The sequence below is a fragment of the Pipistrellus hanaki genome (assembly GCF_964339955.1).
Source record: "Pipistrellus hanaki genome assembly, chromosome: 1".
In the NCBI taxonomy this organism is placed as follows: domain Eukaryota; kingdom Metazoa; phylum Chordata; class Mammalia; order Chiroptera; family Vespertilionidae; genus Pipistrellus; species Pipistrellus hanaki.
Window position 1 is genome coordinate 32,016,512 of NC_140503.1, and position 16,616 is coordinate 32,033,127.

The 16,616-nt window shown below is 36.3% G+C and overlaps 1 protein-coding gene across 2 annotated transcripts in view; it reads right to left on the minus strand.

Annotated features, from left to right (window-relative positions):
* Positions 1 to 215: 215 nt before the first annotated feature.
* PCNX4 (pecanex 4) overlaps positions 216 to 16,616 on the minus strand; it is a 32,796-nt gene continuing 16,395 nt past the window's right edge. The window contains exons 7-13 of one of the 2 annotated variants that reach the window (XM_084893256.1): positions 14,677 to 15,037; positions 11,244 to 11,347; positions 8,517 to 9,553; positions 7,954 to 8,140; positions 1,773 to 3,870; positions 1,505 to 1,733; positions 216 to 1,144 (exon numbers count right to left, since the gene is read on the minus strand). In XM_084893256.1, the coding sequence (XP_084749382.1) occupies positions 3,619 to 3,870; positions 7,954 to 8,140; positions 8,517 to 9,553; positions 11,244 to 11,347; positions 14,677 to 15,037 (1,941 nt within the window). In that variant the 3' untranslated portion in view covers positions 216 to 1,144; positions 1,505 to 1,733; positions 1,773 to 3,618. Of the gene's footprint in view, positions 1,145 to 1,504; positions 3,871 to 7,953; positions 8,141 to 8,516; positions 9,554 to 11,243; positions 11,348 to 14,676; positions 15,038 to 16,616 lie in introns of both variants that reach the window. The other variant, XM_084893255.1, reaches the window with a different exon arrangement.

Here is a 16,616-nt window from a genome sequence, read left to right on the forward strand (position 1 = left end):
AAATCCATTAATGTAAATGCTGGGTAATGAGCATATGTAAAGAAATATCTTAATGGTCATGCCACCAAGGCTAGAGGTGACAGCATTCTGGTGTCTGATGCCTACACTCTTAGAAGAATTGACAGGAAGTAGGACTCCTAGCAGCCATGATTTATTCAATACTGGTTATATGCCATTTGCTATACTGAAGTGCTTTAAAAATATATATATATATATTTTTACTAGAGGTCCGGTGCATGAAATTCGTGCACGGGGATGTGTGTCTCTCCGCCCAGCCTGCACCCTCTCCAATCTGGGACCCCCTCCAAGTAGGATCAGGCCTAAATGGGCAGTTGGACATCCCTCTCACAATCCAGGATTGCTGGCTCCCAACTGCTTGCCTACCTGATTGCCCTTAACTGCTTCTGCCTGCCAGCCTGATCACCCCTTAACCACTCCCCCTGCCAGCCTGTTTGCCCCTAACTTCCCCCCCCTGCAGGCCTGGTCACACCTTACTACCCTTCCCTATAGGCCTGGTCCCCCCCAACTGCTCTCCCCTGCAGGCCTGGATCCTCCCCGCCCCCCAATTGCCCTTCCCTGTAGGCCCAGTTGCTCCCAACTTCCCTCCTCTGCCAGCCTGGTCACCCCTAACTGCCCTCCCCTGCAGGCTTGATCACCCACAAGTGCCCTTCTTTGCAGACCTGGTCCCTCCAAACTACCCATCTTGTGGCAGCCATCTTATGTCCACATGGGGTTGGAGTGACAGTCAATTTGCATATTATCATTTTATTAGATAGGATTTCAGAGAGGAAGGGAGAGGGATAGAAACATCAATGATTAAAGAAGATCATGGATCGGCTGTCTCCTGCACACCCATCTGGGAATCAAGCCCACAATCCGGCATGTGCCCGTGACCAGAATCGAACCCGAGACCCTTAAGTCTGCAGGCCAATGCTCTATCTACTGAACCAAACTGGCCAGGGCTGAGGTGCTTTGTGTTAATTCATTTATTCCTCATGAAAGTACAGTAAGTAGGTGGTGTTATCTTCCTTTGTAGAGGAAGAAAGATGCCCAAAGCAAGTAGGTATTATTTTCCCAAGGTCACAGGGCTGGTAAGGGGTAAAGTCAAGATTAAACTAAGGAAGAATCCATTGGTAATCCCTTACTCTATAATTAATTTTATTTTATTTTATTTTTTTATTTTTTTATTTTTCTTCTAAAATATCTTTTTTTTTATTAAATTATTATTTGTGTACATATTTTAACATTGCCCCCCCCCATACATACCCTCCCTCCCCAGAGTTTTGTGTCCATTGGTTGTACTTATATGCATGTATACAAGTCCTTTGGTTGATCTCTTATCTCCCCCAGATCTCCCTACTCTCCCCGCTGTAATTTTACAGTCTACTTGTTGCTTTACTGTCTCTATATCTATCTTTTGGTTTGTCAGTTTATAATGTTTTTTAATATCCATAAATGAGTGAGGCCATGTGGTATTTCTCTTTCATTGACAGGCTTATTTCACTCATATAATTAATTTTATTTTAATCTTTAGCACCTGACAGTAGATATTATGCATAGGCCACTATAGAAAATCAACAAATATTCCTTAACTCTCTGCTGTCAAAAGTTGGGTGTAAGAGGAGAAAATCCTGGTTCTTTATAAGCAGTTCAGTTTAGCTATCGCTAAGTAATATACATAAAATAACTGTAGAATACTTGTTGAGGAAGTTTGAGGCCCCCTGGTGGCTTTCCTTGGGAAAGAGGGAAGATGGAAGTATACCATGGGGTACAGCAAGTAAAAACAATGGAATAAATGTACACAGCAACATGGATATGTCCTAGAAGAATGGCGATAGAGTGAAGAAAGAACTAGAACACAATTATGTTTATACATACTTAAAGGTAGTGCTCATTTTGCAAGAAAACATACAAGAAAAACATTAGATGTATTATAATGATTGCTTAGAATGGGGAGAGAAATGGGTGTAGTATGGGGATAAAATATAATAAATGTGATGAAAATTATGATTAAAAAATCAACTCTGCATCTGGGGTAAAAACAAAAGGATGGATTGTGGAACAATTCTAGAATGGTACAAAATAACATGTGGCATGGGACAGACTGTAAGTGCAAAGGATAACTTTTTGAACTAATTTTACTTAATGAATTATGTGGTTTGTATGTTAGTCAATTTTGGGGAAATAGCATAGTTGTTAATAAGACGAGGCCTGATGTTACTTACACCTGTGTTCAGAGTTCAGGCTTTTGATTTACATGAGATTTACTAGCTGGACAATTTTATGTATTTTTTGTCACCTATGAAAATTCTCTCAAAAATACTCTCTGCCCTGGCCAGTGTAGCTTATATTTGGTTGGAGGGTCATCCCATACACCAAAAAGGTGGTGGGTTTGATTTTTGGTCGGGGCACATACCCAGGTTGTAGGTTTGATCCCTGGCAACCAATCCATGTTTCTCACATTGATGTTTCTTTCTCTCTTTTTTCTCTCCTCTCTAAAATCAATTAAAAAAAACACAAAAACCCACCCAAAATGAAACAAAAAAAACAAACAAACCACACTCTCTGTGATTATCTGATTTAATGACTGTTTAACATTGACAGATTTAGCAATACCTTAAGTAATGGACATTTTAAGTTGTTTAGAGATTTTCACTATTATCATAATGACAAGCCATGCTTTTTCTTCACCTCCCATCCGCCCATGCCTCTCTCCTTCATTCATGGCAAAGTATCCTCATCTTCCACTTGTCAAACCATTCCAGTCTGGATTCAATTTCTATTCTTTCCCCAAAGAAAGTTTTAATTAAAGTCCTTATTTAGTTTCAAATTGTCAAATCAACTAGTCACTTTTTGTTCTCATCTTATTCGTCCTTCAAATAGCTTTTGATACATTTGAGCACTCCTTGAAGCACCTAATGTTGATAATCCTGTCAGTATTAAATGATGAATGGGATAAATTCTTTTCCTTTCACATGCATAAAAAGGATACTTGGAAGAAAAATATTTTATTAGAAGACGTTTTATTAAACATTTTTATGGTTTCTGAATTGAAGTATATGAAAAGAAAGTAATTATATGGAAACATTTAGTCATTCAGACCATATTAAATGTTAAAATAAAACAGCACAAAGTTTGAAAATACTATAAAATTTATTCGCATTTCAAATAAATAAATATATATACATTATGCAACTTTTAATAGCACCGTTATCATTACTTACAAACACTGATAGGAATATCTTTTTAAGTATGTAAAAATTACATAGTTGTTGACTTTTATAAGTCAAGTCACCTATCACACATTTAAGGAAGCATTAAAAAGTTATTTTCTAATTTTATACAAATGCTTCATATTTAACAAAGCCTACCACAATCCATAGGGCACAAATATTGGCCAATAGTTCTAACTTTTATGTTAGACAAAGTTCCCCGCCCCGCCCCCCCTCCATTAAAATAGCTAAGAGAATCAACTTATAGTACTTAGCTTTTCCCAGGCACCTGACTTTTGGGAAGAGAGAGGGAAGGTCAGTGAAGTTTGAAAAATCACCCAGTTACTCTTCTAGAATGAAAAAATAAAGACATTCCATTTGATGACAATACAAGTCAAAATGAGCTCTAAAACAAATGTATATGGAGAGGTTTTGAAGAATAAATTGGATATCCCAGGGGAGGGTCAGCTGCTTGTACTGTAAGGTTTCTTAAAAGTAGTGGATGAGCTTGTATACTATAACGTTCCTCGTCATCATTTGTGGCATAAAGCAATTCCCAAGAAAGATTGGCCCACTGACCTCTAACAGCTTCAGCATTTAACTTCCCAACGTGGATCAGTAGTTCTTGAAGGGTAAGTACTCTCCCAGTGTAAACTCCCTTTAAAGAATAAGTGGGATGGGGGAGGAAAAAAAAGAGATTATATGCAGGTCTTTATGTTTTACTTATAAACCTAGAAAAAAATTCCATTGTTTGAGGCAAACAGAAAGTGGTGTATTAAAATGTGCACACGAATTGCTTGTCTTCAGAACTGAGTCACCTCTATTAGGTAATTTTATGGATAAGTATGCGAGAAAAGATTCCCTCACAGCCATTTCATTCCATGAACAGAACAGCAAAATCTCACTACTTCTATTTTCTTTTCTATTCCTTCATCAGATCTGGCATCAGCAATGCATAAGTCATAAATACCATTGGAAATCACACAATAGGCTCTTTAATAATAATAATAATAATAATAATATAATAATAAAATTATAAAAAAGCTCCAACTAAGATAGAATTCACACTCCATACAATTTATTTATATAAAGTATACAATTTAACCGTTTATTTAGTATACTCAGATATATAAAATTATAATCAATTTTAGACCATTTTTGCAACCTCAAAAAGAAATCTTATACTCTAGCTATTACCCTCCCAACCCTTCATTCCCCCAGTCCTAAGAACCATTACAGTACTTTCTAACTCCATAAATTTGCCTATTCTAGAAATTTCATATGAATGGAATCATACAATATGTGGTCTTTTGTGAGTGAAGTCTTTAACTTAATGTTTACATGGTTCATTCATGTAACAGTATTTCATTCCTTTTTTATAATATTCCACTGCATGGATATACCACAATTTCTATATTCCTAAGTTGATGAACAGCTGGGTTATTTCCAACTTTTGACAATTATTAATAACACTGCTATCAACATTCTTGTACACGTTTTTATTTGTATCTATGTTTTCATTTCTCTTGGGGATATACCTAACAGTGATATAACTAGGTCAGATGGTAATTCTATGTTTAATCATCTGAAAGCTGTCAGGTTTCTCAAAGTGGTTGCCCCTTTTTACATTTCCACCAGCACTGTATTAGAGTTCCAATTTTCCCACGTCCTTTACAACACTTATCTGATTTTTTCATTTTAGTCATCCTAGTGTGTATGAAGTGATGTTCACTGTGGTTATTTGCATTTCCCTGATGACAAGTCCATGAGCATGAACTATCTTTCATTTATTTGTGTCTTCTTTAAATTATTTCATCACTGTCTTAAGAGATTTCAGCGTACAAGTCTTTCACCTCCTTGGTTAAATTTATTCTTTGGTATTTTATTATTTGTGATGCAACTGCAAATGAGATGTTTTCTTAATTTCTCTCTCTTTTTTTTAAAACATATTTTATTGATTTTTTACAGAGAAGAAGGGAGAGAGATAGAGAGCTAGAAATGTCGATGAGAGAGAAACATCAACCAGCTGCCTCCTGCACACCCCCCACTGGGGATGTGCCCGCAACCAATGTACATGCCCTTGACCGGAATTGAACCCGGGACCCCTCAGTCCGCAGACCGACGCTCCACCACTGAGCCAAACCGGCTTCGGTCTTAATTTTTCTTTATGACAGTTTATTATTGTATAGAAATGCAACAAATTTTCATATATTAATTCTTTATACTGCAACTTTAATGAATTATTTTGGTGGAGTCCTTAGGGTTTTATGCATATATCATATCATCTGTAGTTAGTAACAGTTTTACTTCTTTTCTGATTTTAATGACTTTTTTTTTTCTTACCTAACTGCTCTAGCTAAGACATCCAATACCGTGTTGAGTAAGTGGCAAGAAGAGGCACCTTTGTCTTGTTACTAATCTTAGATTAGCTTTTCACTACTGAGTATGGTGTTAGCTATGGGCTTGTGATATAAAGCCTTAATTACATTGAAGTATGTTCCTTCTATACCCATTTTGTTGCCCACTTTGTTGACTTCTTTAATGCATAGTTTCCTTTAGTCCTTTGAACATATTCATGTCTACTTTGAAATCTTTGTTAATTTGACATCTGATTGATTTCATGGGCAATTTCTGTTATCTTTTTTTTTTTTTTAATCTGTTATATGGATCAGACTTTTCTGTTTCTTTTCATGCTTCATAATTTTTGTTGAAAACTGGACATTTCAGATAATACTGTAGCAATTCTGGGTACTAATCCTCTCCTCCCCCTACCGCATGGCTTGTTAGTGTTATTTGCTTATTAGTTTAGTGTGGTTTTTGGATAAGTTTAGTGACGTTAATCCCTACCTCCATGCCTGCTGTGAAATCTTTGATGTAGCTCCTTGGGTAGTGCAGCTTTGTGAATGCCGTTACCATGTGATAGCAGTGGTTTTTGCAGGGTCCTCTGAGTTAAGTGCTCACAGCCAGCTGTTAAACACCACTGACTGCTCTACATTTTCAACAATAACTTGGGGCATATGTTGCTTCAGAGACTGATCCAATTAAATTTGGGCTCCTTGGAAAAAAATAACTTTGGAGATGAATGTTGATCTGATCCCAGGAGGTCTCTTCTCTGCTGTTTCTTCCCAGGTTCTCCCTGTTAATCTACCTGGCCTGTGGTTTAGCTTAAGTTTTTTAATGAATTTACCAACTAGCTCTTTATTTTTCACTACAACCTCCATAGTTTTTGAGAGAATCTTAGGCTTCTACGTGACTACACTGTTTTGCAAATAACGCTGGTTCCTTTTGTTGTTGTTATTTTGTTAATCATTTTTTCTCTCTCACTGGACAAAATCTCAGAGCCAGAACTCTGAATCTAAAGGTGAGACAATGACGAGATCGGTTTGGCTCAATGGATAGAGCGTTGGCTTGGGGACTGAAGGGTCCCGGGTTCGATTCCGGTCAAGGGCATGTGCCTTGGTTGCGGGCATATCCCCAGTAGGGGGTGTGCAAGAGGCAGCTGATCGGTGACTCTCTCTCATCGATGTTTCTAACTCTCTATCTCTCTCCCTTCCTCTCTGTACAAAATCAATAAAATATATTAAAAAAAATAAAAATAAATAAATAAAGGTGAGACAATGATGTGCTTCTCTCTGAGTAACTCCTCTGCTTCAGGAGATAAGCGCTTGGCAGAGAGGGGCAGCAGTAATCTCAGATCTTCTTTCTTTCCCTCTCCCAGTGTGGAACCTCCACCCTAGGGATGCACAAGGGTGATCAGGGCCCCAGTGGCACCATGTCCAGGTTCAAGTCTCCATCCAGTGAGGTGGGCTATCCAGAAAGGAAGTGTCACATCTTGACTACACATGCTTAGAACCCAACCTCAAAACAGGTAGCTGAGAATAAGATGAGGAATGCTTGAGTCCTGCCTCTTTCAGAAAACTTTAGTTCTCCAACTAGCAGCTGAGGGAGAGGAGCTCTGTTCCTAGCCAAACAATCTAAATGAGCTGGGAGAAAATGAGCCTTGGCTCAAATACTACAGTCTCTCACTGTATTTACTGGGTTTTAGTTGATTAAAAAAAAAAAAATGTTTCTTCATTTGCTGTATACTTTTAGGACTATTTCCAAGACTAAGTACTTGTTTTTAAAAATGACTTTCATCATTTTCATTTTCATTCACCTCTGCAGAACTTCTTAAGTTCTAATGCCAACATGGAACCCATAATAAGCTCATAACATTGAATCTTTCATACTTGTCCACACTCAATGCCATTTTAAATGCTATGAGAAAAGTACTAATTCTCTAAAAAAATTATTCACTATTTGAAGTTTTTAATTTTCACAAGTCAATTATTCTTCAAATAAAGCATAACTGTCAGCAAAAGAAATACTTTGCCAGTCATCAATTAATTTTTCTTCTTGGAGTCAAACTAAAGTGATAATTTCTATACTTGAATTTAGCATAGAAACACAATCCTTTTCATCAAATATTCTATAGCAAACGACATTTACTTGACTATCCTGAGTCAGTTATTACACCACGAATACACAACATTTTTAATTGGCTCCTATTAAGTTTCTAAAAGTAAATAATCAGTCAGTTTAGGATTGGGTTATGTTGACCATAAAGTCACGATTACAAATGCATTAAAACTGTAATTAATACATAGAATGTTATCTTTCCATCACTTAGTTAAAATACTTTATAATTGATTTCAGTTAAGGTAATATACAAAAAAATTTAAAAACTAAGTTTTAACCTTACCATATTAGGATCATACCCCAGAGAAAACAAGTATGGTTTTTCTTGTAAAACTGCTTCCTTCCACTTTTCATCAGATACCGAACCAATGTACCAGTTGCTTTCATATTCTTCAAGGTAGTCAGTCAGCTCTTGAAAGTCTTCTATTGGACCTAAACTTGCTTTATCGACCATTAGTTTAAGAGTATACCTAAAAATGGAGAAACAAAGAATTTTAGAAATTTTTACCAACTTTATAAATGAAATAGATTTTATTCAATCAATATTTCAAGATATGAAACTGAAATGATACAGTTGGTATTTCAGATCAAAAGAGAGAAATGATGGAGTTAAAGTGAAGAAATCCAAATGAAAAATTAATTTCTCCACACAAAGAAAACATAAGGAAATATATATTAAAGTGTATTCCTGATATAATCACAACACATAGTATATAATTTTTTTCATTCTTAGGAAAGTGATTATTTTTTAAAATTAGAAATGAAGATGTATCTTCTCCTAGGTTATTAAAAAACTCAACTTATTCTCGCCAATGTTACAACTTGTATATAATCAAAATGAATTACCTGAAAGCTTTCAGTGTTAGCTGGAACAGTTCTGGCTTTTCTGTCAGCCAATTAAGAGCATTAGACCAAGGCAAAACACCATTGAAAACTCTCAATATATGACCAGGAGTAGGGTCCATATTGTCTCCACAAAATAAACTAAAATAACAAGTCATCACTACATGAACATAAAAGTCTTTTAATGCTCTGTCCTTTGCAATTTCTTCCAGTACATTTGGGCCATTTCCTTCTGAAGGGAAATATTCCAACTGTCTTAATACAAACTGGTACCAGTCTTCTGGAAACAATAAGCTCATCTCTTTCATTGTGGAATTAGGCAAACAATTAGACCTCCACTCCTCAGGTAAGCTGAACAGGTGAGAATGAGAACAACTGAACTCCATGAGAGGAATATATGCCATATCTTCTTGTGCTCCTTTGTCAATAGCAGGGTATCCCATTATAACAGCTTTGTAAAGACTATTTTCAGTAACTTTACCTATAGAATGATCACCACCCATTTGTGATTCTACTGATCCTGGAAGAGGCAAATTTATACTTTGCAAAACTCTTAATTGATCTTTTTCTTCATTTTCCTTTTTGGTAGTTGGCTCATCACCCAAAACATCATCAGACCAGTCATCTAAAATTTCTGAATTTAAACTAACTGTGTCTTCTGAGGATTTGGTTTGTGGTGAAGCATTCAAACCAGGCAGGATTATTAGAGATGCTTTCCCTTTATTTTCAGTTTTGGGAACATTTTCCTGCATGCTGGACCTTCTGGAGCAGTACTGAATAAGTATCCACACAAGTACTTTAATAAGGTCACCTTTAAATTCTCTTAAATTATCACGAAAATCTATTATGCCAGAGAGGACACTCCTGGCATCAGAATAGGTTTTCACAGGCAAAACAGTACAGGGTGTTAAGACATTTCCAAAGTGTCTATTAATTGAACATATTTTTGCACTTTCTTCTTGTACAAAGGCACCTTCAAAAACTTCATCAACTTTTCGAGCTTCAGCAGTATGACAGGATGTCTCTTGCAATTCTAACCCCTAAAGAAGAAATTAAAAAGTACTCAAGTTTATGATCACTTATTACATAGAGAAACGCAACTTGGTAGGATTATTTTCCTTTGAAAGAGAAGGGAAAGGATTGGATTGGTTTCTCAAAATAAAAATATTTTAAAAAAACGTAAAAATTTTCTTTATCTCAAGAGACATACCTTAACTCCAACTTAATGGTACTTAAGATATCTGATGTAAAAAGTAATTCCATTATTTCAAAAGAAATTCTAGAAATTCCACTAGAAATTACCAAAATGATTTTATTCAATATGACTGTAATTTTAAAAGACTATCTGTAGTCCAGATTGAATCACACTTATTCAAAACCTTTAAAAGAATTTTTGGAGGAAAAAAATTGAAATTATACAATAGTTTTATATCCTTCCCTCCTACTTTATATGAGAGCATTATTCTAATGTGTGGCTATGCCATCATTTATTTAACCATTCTCATATTCCAATTTTTTTTTTTTACTATAATAGCATAATAATAATAATAATACAAATTTATGTATTTGGCTATTGTCTGTCTCCTCCCACTATAATGTAAACTTCATAAAGCAGGTCTCTTTTGGCAAAACTATAACTAAGCAAGCTTGTATCCAAAAAAAATTGAAAAAGGAAGAAAAAAAGACTGCCACTAAAAGGTATGTCCTTATATCACATAGTAGAGGCCTGGTACATGAAAATTCATGCACTGGAGGGGAGGCCCTCAGCCCAGCCTGCCCCCTTTCACAGTCCGGGAACCCTCATGGGTGGGAGGCAACTGGGTGATCAGGGGACTGCGACTCCCCATCACACCTCTACTGATGTCACTGCTGACAGTGCAAGCCTCGGCCGGCCCTGGTTACCTGAGCCTCGGCGGCCCTGGGCAGCTGGGAAGCCACCATCAGAGGCACACCTGCGTTTCCGGCTGACCCTGGGCGGCTGGGCAGCCAACATCTGAGGCTTGTCTGCGCCTCAGGCGTCAGCTGGGCAGCTGGCATCCAAGGCTTGCCTGCGCCTCGGGTCAGTCCTGGGCGTCTGGGTAGCTGACATCTGAGGCTTGCTTGCACCTTGAGCCGGCCCTGGGCAGCTGGGGCGCTGAGGAAACTGGGAGACTCTGCACACCTGCTGCCCCAGCTGGGCTGAGGGGCCTGGGCACCGCCATCTTTGTGGGCGGGGCATTCAATTAGCATATTCCCTCTTTATTAGATAGGATGTCATGGAGCATAAAAAGTCAATAAAAGGAATCACATTATTAGGTTTTATAAGCAACTCAAATAAGGCATTTTGCTCTAAAAGGAAGGAAAAAACACACCACAGGGTGTAGCAAGTAGAAGCATTGGGGTCAAAAGGTTTTTATTAAACTGAGAATGCTTATATGATGTAGGTGTGAAAAAATATTACAAAGTCATACTTTTGAAAGGCTCAATTAGATAGGGATAAAAAGAATAGGAGGACCGGATGAAAAGGGGGAAGGTATGTTTTGTTATTCTGCTTTATTACACAATTAGTACTACTGCCTATAAATATGTACATATTGAAATACATTTTTTTTAAATCCCTAAGTGTTTTTACAGGTAACTAAAAGATACTCTTTCAAATTGAACTATTAAGTGTTTGATATGTATATAACAGAAAAATTTTACACATGTAAAATAAATATAGTACTAGAGAGGTTTCAAATGCACACTGACCTTAATGTTAATAGAGCAGTAAGGATAGCCACATTCTAGAATCATTATCCATATTAAACGATCCTGAAAACGGCCCAAGTAGTGAGAACCAGGTAAGAGGAGACCTAAAATAAATTTGAAAAAAAGAAAAGTCATTGTTCAAACTTTTTTTATTTTTCCACATCAATCTTCAAAATTGATAACACACTTTCAGCTAATTCACAACTCCTTTGACCCTCTCCTTAACATCAAAAATAGAAATAACTATTCATTGCATATCATGAGGCATTAAATTGAGCTCTCAAAAGATGACAATACATAAAAGGTCAAAGATATAGTTTCTAGAAAGCAATATATTAGAACCTGCTATATAAAACCCTAACTGCATGTTAAATGTATCAGGAAAAGTATTAAATACTATATATAAAAGCCAACTTCACATTAATGATTTAAAACGTGGACATTTTACATACATGAATAAAAGTGTTTTGTGGGGCCCTGGCCAGGTAGCTCAGTTGGTTAGATACACCAAAGTTCACGCTTCAATCCCCAGTCAGGGCACATACAAGAATCAACCAACGAATACACAGATAAGTGAAACAACAAATCGATGTTTCTCTCTCTCCCCCTTACCTTCTCTCTACAAAACCAATAAATTAAAAATGTTTTATGGTACTAAAATTTACATAACATGCTACTTACTACACTGTACAAATACTTTTAAAAGTATTTTTAAATTTGTAGTTTTTCTCACAACATTATGTCTGAGATTTGCCCATATCCACTGCAAACAGCTTAGTCATTCATTGTAACTACACTGAGATATCATTATGTGAATAGAGCTGAATTTGAATATTCACTTCCCAGTTAATAAACATTTTGGATGCTTCCAATTTCAATAATGCTGCAGAAATTATCTCTGCTCAAGTCTATTTATACAAGGTGTCGTGCAGAAAAGTTAACAAACAGAACTAACTGATATGCCTGAAAGGTCTGCTTATAAAGTTGGCCCTTGACTGGCATTTGGGAACTTGTATTTCAGTGCAAATAATACAGTTTATACCGAACTGGCTTTCCTTCTGGGAGTCTGGAATTTTGGTATGCATTAGGCAGAGAGGGTGCCTCATGACCAGCTCCAGCAAAAGCCTTAGACTTTGAATCTCAAATAAGTTTCCGTAATAGTCAACATATCACACATATTTTGACAATGCACTGCTGGGAAATTAAGTACATTCTGTGTGACTGGGGAGGACACTTGGAAGTTTGCATTTAGTCTCCTACCCAATGTGACTTTTCCCTTTGCTGATTATGCTATATATGCTTTAGCCATAAAATATATATATATATATATTTTTTTTTTAATATATTTTATTGATTTTGTACAGAGAGGAAGGGAGAGAGATAGAGAGTTAGAAACATCGATGAGAGAGAGTCATCGATCAGCTGCCTCTTGCACACCCCCTACTGGGGATATGCCCGCAACCAAGGTACATGCCCTTGACCGGAATCGAACCCGGGACCCTTCAGTCCCCAAGCAGACGCTCTATCCATTGAGCCAAACCGGTCTCGGCATATTTTTCTTTTTTTAAATTTTTTATTGTTAGAAGTATTACATATGTCCCCTTTCTCCCCCATTGTTTTCTCCAGCCCGCCCTTGCCCCCAACCCAGGCCTTCACCCCCCTATTGTCAGTGTCCATTGGTTATGCTTACATGCATACAAGTTCTTTGGATGATCTCTTGCTAAGACTATATCCTGAATCCTGTGGGCCCTCCTAGCAAATAATCAAATCTAGGAACAGTCTTAAACCAAACAAACGTACAAGTTTCTCTAGAATTGGAATCACTTGATCATTGACTCAAATTGGAATCACTAGGTGATGGGATAAAACTGGAATCATTAGGTGATGGGATATGTACATTTTTACTACAGACTATAAGTTTATTCTTCAAGGTAGCTTACAAATTTACACATTTTCTTCTAGCGGGGTTTAAGAGTTCCTGTTCCCATTACCCGTTGCCAATACTTGGCAACTTTTTATGTCAAATTTTTTATATTTTTGCCAATCAGATGTGTGTGAAATGTTACCTCATTTTTCCCCAGGAAATACTTTATAACACATTTCTTGGTTGAGTGTTACCGATTTGGTAATAAAGTATAATTTCTACTTTATTATTAAGGTATTTATCATTTGAGATGTGAGTTTAATCTTACAGGTATTTTAAAAAGTGGCACAGCACTGCCACTTAAAAGTGGCATAGCACTGCATAATAAAAATTAATTGGAACTGGATAAAAGTATTAAAAGTATAAAATATTTCCTATAAAAGGAAAATGATTATTCACAAATAAATTGTACTACAAAGGTACAGATTTTTCTAAATAATCTAACATAATCATAAAGAAAAGCCCAACCCAAGTAAATATTACATTCATATTGTAATCTTAATTGCTATTCTGCCTGGCATCAGTTTGCTAGAAGGTCATCACTCATTTCTAAAACAAGATTCAGGGACCTATGGTAGGAGGTTATACAATGTTGTCATCAGCTTATACCTTATCTAAAACTAGTCTTTAGAGGCATATCATAGTTGAATTTGCAGTTACTGTACAATAAAATTATAAAAGTAACATAAAGTTATAATTATCATAAAATTAATTCATTCTCATTGAAAATATTGCTAATTTACATAGCACTTCATTTTGGGAGGCAACCAATCACTGACCAAAGCCTTTATCTTACCCTGTAACTTTATCAGATTGCTTAAGTTGCTATATAAGAACTAATAATATATGAGCAAACTCCTTTAAGCTCTTCAATCTGATACTACATAAAGTTGTTAGTTTTCCCTATTTATGGGTCTAAAGCTACTGCATCTTCTTGCTATGGATTCACAAATACATAACAATTTGGGAGATAAAGTGTTTTCATGTTTCAATGAGGCTACAACCTGACTTTATTCAAGAAAAAGTTTTTTAGCCAGGCTGGTGTGTCTCAGTGGTTGAGTGTCAACCCAGGAACCAAGAGATTGCGGTTTGACTCCCAGCCAGGACACATGCCTGGGTGGCGGGCTTGATCCCAAAAGGGGTGTACAGGAGGCAGTTGATCAATGATGTTTCTCTCTCATGGATGTTTCTATCTCTCTATCCCTCTCCCTTCCTCTCTCTCTAAAAATCAATAGAAACATATAAAAAAGTTTTTAAAAAAATTGTCAGATCATCTGAATAAAACTTTCCCTTAGTATTTTTATTCTATAACTTTACCTCAAAACGAGGAGAAAACAACAACATCAACGAGCAGGAGCTATACATGCACTTCTATTCAGTCTTCCTGCTGGTACATCCGAGTTTTATAATCTGTGTAAGTAGTTGGCTCAAAAGACTGTTTTGCTGTGTGTTCATATTTTTGTACTTTACGTACATTAGTGAGTATTTAAGCACAAGCCATTTACTTACCTAAACTTCCAGCTACCATTGCAGACTGCAGTGCAGCGGTCAAACTTGGGATCAGTTGGGAGTAGACCACTGTATCTGCACACACACAGGCTGCAGTGCCCACCACTCCTGGCCAACTCTGAGCAGGTCGGGGAAACCCCACCAAGAACAGAGGAAGGGTGAATAGGGGGACAAGGGGAGAAGAGAGTAGTGTGGAAAAAACTATGAAAGCCAACAAGAATGGACAGAAAACAATGTTGAGTATAAATAAAGTGGTGGTTGATTGTCTACGATTTTTCTCCGTCCATGATGCTAAAAGTACAGCCACAGCAAACTGCAATTTAGAGATGAATTGAATCAGACGGTCACGCATGATACCAACCTGTAGAGGCATAAAAATAATTTTTTTTATTCTTAAAGAATCTTTTATATTTCTTTTTTATTATTAAAAATGATTTTTAATTCTTATTCTTTCTCATTTCATGAAATCTAAAATTTATTCGAATAAGAATTTAGTGAGGTTTCAGGACATAAGATTAATACTAAAAAATCAATTGTATTGTACATTGTAGTAGTAAATAAGCCAAAAATAAATGAATGAAACAATTCCATATATAATATTATCATAAAGAATACAATAGTTAGAAATAAATTTAACAAAAGCATAATACTTGTACTATATTGAAAACTATAAAACACTGTTGAAATAAACTAAAAAAGGACTAAATAAATGTAAATATATCTCATGTTCATGGATGGGAAGAAGAAACGTCATTGAAGAAAGAACAGTTTTTCCAATAAATGGTGCTGAGAAAATTGTACATTCATATACAAAAGAATAGATTTGAAACCCTATCTCATTTCCTCTTATCTAATAAAAGAGTAATATGCAAATTAACTGTCACTCTGTCAGAAAGATGGCAGCACCCATAGCCACAAGATGGCAGTACCCAGTCCTCTCAGCCCCGCCGGAGTCCCCTAGTCCCAGGGGGGTGGCCTGGCAAAATGCTTGCCTCGTTGTCCTAGTGACGAGGCAAGCGTTCCGTGCCCGGCTGCAGATGGTCCTCTGGGCTGTAGAGAGCCTCTGGGCAGCAGGCGCAGAGTGGCCAGGCCCCGCAGAGAGCTGCTGGCGCACGGATTCATGCACAGGGCTACTAGTCATATATAAAAATTAACTCAAAGAGATCACATGTAAGAGCTAAAACTGTGAAATGCTTAGAACACAGTAAATCTTTCTGATCTTGGAATGGTAGTGTTTATTAGAAATAAAATAAAAAATACAAGTGGTAAAAGAAAAATTGGTAAACTGAACTTCATCAAAATTAAAAACTTTTTTTTTTTTTTTTTTTGCTTCAAAGGACATCAAGAAAGTAAAAGATAATCTACATAATGTGAGAAAACTTTTATCATATATTTGTCAAGGAACTTGTATCCAGAATAAATAAAGAACTCTTACAGCTCAATAATAAAATGATAAGTAATCCAAATAAAAGTGGGCAAAGTGTTGGAATAGACACTTCTCCAAAAAGCATGCATAAATGGCCAATAAACATATGAAAAGATGCATCATTAGCATTCAGAGAGATACATATCAAAATCACAAGATAGCAGTTTACACTCACTATAATGACTAGAATAAAAGGTCAGATAATAAGTGTTTGTGAGGATTTAGAATAGCGGAATTAGAATCCTCATGCACTGTTGGTGGGAATGTTAAATGGTGCAGCCACTTTGGAAAAATATAAAAATGTGTACACAAATGTGCATAGTAGCATTATTCATAGTCAAAAGTAAAAAACAACCTAAATATCTATTTTCTGATGAATGAATCAACCAAACAACCATAAAACAGAATATTATTCAGCAACAAAAAAGAATAATGATACATACTACAATATGGATGAACCTTAAAAACATAAGTGAAAGAAGCAGGATGCAAAAGACTACATATTGTATAATTC